At 24.2% G+C, this 7,349-nt stretch overlaps 3 protein-coding genes across 3 annotated transcripts; 2 read left to right on the forward strand and 1 right to left on the reverse strand.

Moving 5' to 3' along the window:
• Nucleotides 1–13: 13 nt before the first annotated feature.
• Nucleotides 14–5,268, forward strand: ENU1_040290 (protein kinase, putative; the record flags this gene model as incomplete). Its single annotated transcript, XM_008857530.1, has 1 exon — nt 14–5,268. Exon 1 carries the CDS (start codon nt 61–63, stop codon nt 5,266–5,268), a length of 5,208 nt encoding a protein of 1,735 aa, XP_008855752.1. The 5' UTR covers nt 14–60.
• Nucleotides 5,269–5,341: 73 nt separating this feature from the next.
• Nucleotides 5,342–6,658, reverse strand: ENU1_040300 (MiaB family tRNA modifying enzyme, archaeal-type protein; the record flags this gene model as incomplete). The annotated part of the gene is made up of 1 exon (XM_008857531.1): nt 5,342–6,658. One exon carries the CDS (start codon nt 6,656–6,658, stop codon nt 5,342–5,344), a length of 1,317 nt encoding a protein of 438 aa, XP_008855753.1.
• Nucleotides 6,659–7,006: 348 nt separating this feature from the next.
• On the forward strand, nt 7,007–7,322 carry ENU1_040310 (calmodulin, putative; the record flags this gene model as incomplete). Its single annotated transcript, XM_008857532.1, has 2 exons — nt 7,007–7,069; nt 7,155–7,322. The coding sequence occupies exon 2, from the start codon at nt 7,194–7,196 to the stop codon at nt 7,320–7,322; it is 129 nt and encodes a 42-aa protein (XP_008855754.1). The 5' UTR covers nt 7,007–7,069; nt 7,155–7,193.
• Nucleotides 7,323–7,349: the final 27 nt, after the last annotated feature.

Below are 7,349 nucleotides of genomic sequence, written 5' to 3' on the forward strand. Positions count from 1 at the left end.
ACTAATCAAATAGTAATTGTCTTAGAAAATTTAAATTTTAATGATTGTTTATTAAGAGAAATGTATAGATTTACTGAAGGATTTAGAAAGAAAGAAATTGTTAAATTAAATTCATTTAATTATTATAAAGGAATAACATTAACATTTATGGCATTAACATATTATTTTGCACAAAATGAAGCAATTCTTACAGTAGAAAATTTAAAAGAAATAACAGAACGAATAAATGAAGAAAATCCATTTGATAGGATTGTATCTACAACTCAAAACAAAATGATTATCAACAGAACATTTTCATTCTTAAAAACAATGATTGAATCAGAAACAAGTGTTTTTTATTATTTTAAAGAAGAATTGATTGATTATATAATTAATTGTATTGCACCAGGACTTGATCCAATTCCATTTAGATGTCTTTTAAAATTTAGTAAAAAAGAAAACAATAGTCATTGTATATTTGAAAGTGATGAAACATATGCAGGAGAACAAATTATGTTATATTATAAAGAAGTACTTATGCCAATATATATGTTACCAATTAATGAAACAATAACAAATCTTGATAAAAGAGAATGGGAGAATGGAGAACTTGCAGTTACTAACTATAGAATGATGTGGATACCATATAATACAACAATATTTAAAGATAAAATGAATTGTTCTTCATTTTATCAAATTCCTATTAAAAGTATTCAACAAAGTTCTCTTAGTGAAAGTAGTAAAGAAAAAGAGAAAGTTTATTTAATTAGAATGTTATCATATACATCTCAAATGATTACATTTGGATTTAAAAATATAGGAGATGCAAATGAAGTACAAAGTACTGTTCAACAACTTGAAAAGAAACAATGTTGGATTGATGAATATGATGTATATTGTAATGAAATTTGTATTAAAAATAATAGTAAAAGAATATATAAAGAACTTAAAAATAATAAAGATTTAATATTAAAACCTATTGGATGGAATGATGAAGAATATATTTATTATTCTAAAAGAGAGTGTAGTAAATTAATATTAATAGATGAAAGTGAAAAAGGAGGAAGAATTTTTAGAATTGAAATTAATAATGATAAAAATGAAATAAATAATAAAAGAATTAGTGAAAATATTCAAGGAGAAATTATTGATTTAAGTTATTTAGATGATAAAATACTTGAAGAAGAAATGAATAATTATTATAGGTTTATTACAAAAATTAAAAAAGAACAAATAGATAAAATGTATAATAAATTAACATTTATTAGTGATGAAATGAAAAAAATAATGAGTTGTTTTTTTGATATTATTCCAAGGTTTAAACAAGGATATTCTTTTTGTTTTATTGGTAAAGAAGATCAAACTGAATCATGTGGTGTTTCTGCTTTATTTCTAATTATTACAAATAAATATTATAGAACATTTAATGGATTTTTAGAATTAATTCATACCCAATTTGTTTGTTCAAAATATTTTCAAGTTGTATATTCAAAAGGGTATCATCCATTTAATTTTTGTATATTTTTACATATGATTAATTGTATAATGTATTCATATCCAACAATCTTTGAATTTACTCCTTATCTTCTTTCATTTTTAACTTATCATACATTTTCTCATAGATTCAGTACAATATCTTCTCAAAAAAATCCAACTCAATCATTATATTCATATCTTCTTAATAATAAAATTCAATTTATTAAATCAAATTTCGATGATTTTGCATTTGATATTATGGAATATTGGCCACAATCTATTGTTTTATTACAACCTAATTTATTTGTTGACTTTATTAATTATACTAAAGACAAAAATCCAATTCTTTCAATTCAAAGTAATTCTTCAATAGATCTTTCTAATTATTATTTAACTTCACTTCCTCATTATCTTTGGCAAAAAATACAAAAAGAACAAATTCAAGTAATGAATTTAAATGGAAATCAAATTTCTTTTATTCCTAATGAAATTGTAACTTTACCAAATTTAAAAGAACTTCAAATGAAAAATAATACAATTCAATATATTCCACAATGGCATTTATATCATTTAACAAATCTTACTTTCCTTGATATATCAGAAAAACCAAATAATGAAGCTAGTCAATATGAAATGATAACATTTGATATATTATGTCATTTAAAATATTTAAATATCTCAAATAGACCACTCTCTCCTGATATTTCATTTCCATTATCTATAAGAACTATTGTTGCAACTAATAGTTTTGAAACATTACCAAATAAAATGACAAAACTCACAAATTTAATTTCATTAAATTTATCATATAATCCTAAAATTAATACAAATCAAGTACTTCAATTAAATAAATTAAAAACATTAAAAATGTCATATTGTAATAAAACTAGAATTCCTAATTTGATTTCTACTATGACTAATCTTACATTATTAGATTTTTCTTATAATATTATGAAAGGATTACCATTAGACCTTTTTAGTCTTACTAATTTATCAATTTTAGATGTTTCACATAATAATCTTCAATATCTTTCTCAACTTCACACAAAATTAATTCAATTACAAACATTAAAAATTGATGGAAATTCTGATATAAAAATACCTCAAACACAAAAAGATCATATTAAATCAATACCACAAATACAAACAACAATATTTGAAACACCATTACATATTTTATCTGATAATAAAGGAATTGATTTATTTAAAAAGTTTTATAGTGAATTTAAAAATAGTAAATCAGATAATATTAAATTATATGAACAACTTCCAATTGATGATGAACCTAAAGCTCATCATTTTTTATTACAATATCATGACTTTAATAATCGAATTGGATTTATTCCACCAATATCAGATTGTTATATTATTATTTTATCATTTGATAGATGGAGAAGTGTTTTATCTCATTGGAAATATTATTTACAAAGAGTATTACCAAATGATGAATCAATTAAAATGAGAATAATGTTTTTTGTTGAAAATAAAAAAACAGCAGAAGATCAAAGTGCAGTAGATTCTATAAAGAAACAATTATTACCATGGCAAAGTGATGTTATTGTTTTAACATTAAAAAGTAAGAAAAAATTAAATATTGAATCAAAACTTAAAAAATTAATTAGTGATTTTAAAGTAATACCAAATGTTTATAATGAATCAATATTAAAAGTTGCTAAAGAAATAAAAATGGCTACATTTGATCCACCAGTTATTAAAGAAGGTCAATTATATAAAATTATTAATCAATTTAATTTAGAAGGAAATTTTCATACTATTATTAATGCATTACATCAACTTGGAGTAATTATTAGTGTTTCTAGAAGTATTGATAAAAGACAAAGAGTAGAAAATAAAATAAATATGTATAATCTCTTATCATTAAATAGTACAAATTCAAATTTAGTTATTGTAGATTTAAGTATCTTTGAAAATATTAATTTTTATCTTGAAAAACAAGCTCAAAATGGATTTGGATTTATTGAAAATATTAAAGAAATTATTCATTCATATAGAGGAATGAGTCCTGATACTATTAATGTTATTATGTATTTTATTCAAATGTTTTATGATGTTTTTATTGTCAGTGATGATTTTCTTAATAAATTTGGATTACAAGAAAAATATGAAGAATTTGTTTCTGTTCATTCAATTACAAGAATTGATATATTGTCAAGTCTTTATTCTCATCAACTTAAAAAATTCCCTACAAAACGATCAAAACTTAATCATATGATTAATAGATCTCTTTCTACTGCAATTGAAAATCCATCATTTAATCAAGAAGATGAAATTCATTCTACTTGTCGTACACCTGTAGCATCAACTATTCAACCAATACATATATCAAAAACTTTATATTTTCAACCAAGACTTCTTCCTCATATTGAACCAATTACATTAAATGAATATTGGCCAAAATTTCATGACACAAAAGAAATGGATTTTGGAAGAGTTATTAATTTTCAATATATTCCACCAATCTATTTTGCATATTTTATTTTTATTGCACTTATAGAAGGATTAAGTATTACTAAAGTATTTATGAATCAATGTATTTTAACAAAAATAGCATATGAACAACATTTTTATTTTTATATTGAATGTAATGAACATCAATTTACTATTAGAACTAGATATCGTGCTGCAACTGTTAATTCTGTATTAGTAGCTGCAGAATTAATGGAAGTATTATTAGATTCATTTTATAAAATTCATGATGAATTATTCCCTACATTAGAATATGATGAATTAATTCTTTGTCCAACTTGTTTAATTTTAGGAGTAGATAAATGTAGTGCTATTCCTTTAAAAGAAATTAATGAAGCAATTTTAAAGAATAAAGAAGTAATTAGTTTTGGAGAATGTCATACTTGTATGGTATCAACATGTAGTTTAGATCTTAGTTTAAAAGATTTAAGAAAAAAACAACAAAATAAGTTATTTTCAGTTGAAATAAATAGAAGTGAATTAACTAATGAAAATTTACTTGGAATAGGAAGTACTGCTAAAGTTTATTCTACTATTTATAATAATAAAAAAGCTGCTATTAAATTATTTTCTTTTGAACCTTCTCAATTTTCTAGTGAAAAAGGAAAAGGAGGAGCAGCACATCTTGTGTCTAAAAGTATTACTGAATTAAAAAGAGAAATTTGTATTATGAATTTAATAGAATCACCATATATTCTTAAATTATATGGAATTTCTTTTGATCCATTAGCATTAGTTATGGATATATGTGATAAAGGAGATTTACATGAATATATTAGAAATAAAAATAATGATCTTTCATGGCCAATTATGTTACGTTTTGCATATCAAATAGCAAGTGGAATGGCTTCATTACATAAAGAATTAATCATTCATCGTGATTTAAAAAGTCCAAATATTTTAATTAAAACAAATCAACAAGGTGAATTAACTTGTGTTATATCTGATTTTGGACTTAGTGGAACTTATAATGAAGAAGAAATATATTTTGTAGATAATCCAAGATGGGTAGCTCCTGAAGTATTAATTAATAAACCATTTACATTAGCAGCTGATGTATATAGCTTTGCCATTATATTATGGGAATTATTAGCAAGAGAAGAACCATTTAATGATTTTAAATTTCCATCCCAATTAAGAACATCTATTATTACTGGATTAAGACCAACTATTCCTAACTCTCCTTATATAAGATATAAAGAGTTAATTCAAAAATGTTGGAGTCAAGATCCTATTTTACGACCTCCATTTTCTGAAATTGTTGATAAAATTTCATTATTTAGAAAAATGGTTGAAAAAGAATTTGAAATATTACCAGTTTCATAACATTTTTTAAAGGATTAAAATAAAAATTATTATGTTTTAATTGAAAATATTTGTTTTATTACTTTTAATTTGATTAAAGAATTTCAATTATCTCACTACGAACGAAAAACTTCCCCGCTTCAATAATCTTTACACGAACTGATTTCCCTAATAAATTTTCATTTTCACAATGTGGAACAATAACTTGAACAAAAGAAATATCATGACCTGCATAATTAATTCCATCATGTGCCATTTCATTAATCCAAACAACACACTCTTTTCCAACTAAATTTGTATATGGTAAATAACTATCAAATAATTCAGTTACTTCTCTACTTCTTTGTTTAACAATTTTACTATTAATTTGTTTCATTTTAGCTGCAGGTGTTCCTGGTCTGATATACATTTGAGAAATATTAACAACTGGAAATTTATGTTTTTCAATACATTCTAATGTTTTTTTATGATCTTCATCAGTTTCTGTAGGAAATCCACAAATAATATCAGTTGCAATACTAATCCCTGGAACAGATATTCTAAGTCTATTACAAACATCATCAAATTCTTCTCGAGTATATTTTCTTTTCATTGCATCTAATACTGAAGTAGATCCTGATTGAATTGGAATATGTAAAAATTTAAAACAACATGGACGTAATAAAATATTAACTATTTCATCAAAATACTTAATAATATATGGTGGATTAACCATTCCAATTCTCAACATTGCTTTCCCATCTACAACTTCACAAATACGTTCTAACATATGTGGAAATGTATCATTAATATCTAATCCATATGCTCCAATATCTTCTCCTGTTAATCTAATTTCTTTCACTCCTTCATCTACAGATTGTTGAACCCTTTTAACTAATTCTTCAATTGGATAACTTCTCAACCCTCCACGTGCATGTTTAGTTTTACAATAACTACATGCATTCTCACAACCTGTACATGTCACTATAACATCAATTAATGGATTACTTCTTACATGATCATCAATATCAACTAATGCACCTCGTTCTAAATAACTTTGTCCTTCATTATGAGTTGCTTTTTCTACTGCCTCTGTAATTTTATGAAGTTGATCAACACCAACAATAGAACATTTTTTAGAACAATGACATGCTTTGGGATCAGCTTGTGGAACACATCCTGCAATGACTAATGGAACATTAGCCTCTTCACATTTCTTTTGAACAACATCAATGGCTTGTTGTGATGGATTTTTCACTGTACAACTATTAATTACTACAGCTTTATATTTTGAACTGATTGGTGTTGAACTTGAATCTATTTTATAACCAGCATTTATTAAATCTTTTTGCATAACTTCACTATCACTAACGTTGTGTGAACATCCATATGTGAGAAATTTGATGGTTCCTAATTCTTCAATATCAGCCATTTCTCACTTTTTATTGTTTATATTTTAGTAATTTTCTTTTTATTCTTTTTTACCCTTTTTTTTTTGTTTCATTCCATTTTTTTGAGTCTTATCATTTATTCATCACTAACCTCAACCACTTGAATTCTCAAACAACCTTTGTCTTTCCTTCTTCTCTCTTTGTTTGTTTAAACCATCACTTTAATCTTCTCATTATATTATTATGTTATATATAACACTATACTATTTTAATAACGTTTCATTATTATTTCAACTCCTTTCAACTTAAAAATGGAAACTATAAACTCAAAAAGAATGTCAGTTTGTTTGAATAATGTATTTCAGTGAAATGAGAAGATATTCTTATTGATATAGCTTGAAAACGAAATTAGTCAATTAATCGAAGCATTTTATAATTTTGACAAAGACCAAGTTTGTTGTTTTATATTATTTATATGATGGGGTGATTATTTTTATAACGTTATAATAAGCAATTTCGAAATACTCACATTGGTAGGATGGTTTTATTACAATTGATGAATTAAAAAGTATTCTTATGGATCAAGGTATGTGTATTTCCAATGAAGAAGCAGACGAAGCTGTAAAAGAAGCAAACCCAGACGCTGATGGATATATTGATTATAAAGCATTTGCTCGTTTCCTTGTTGAGGCTTGTCGTGAATAATTTATTTCCTTTCATTATTTCTAATTT

Source organism: Entamoeba nuttalli (assembly GCF_000257125.1).
Source record: "Entamoeba nuttalli P19 unplaced genomic scaffold asmbl_2753, whole genome shotgun sequence".
NCBI lineage: Eukaryota > Evosea > Mastigamoebida > Endamoebidae > Entamoeba > Entamoeba nuttalli.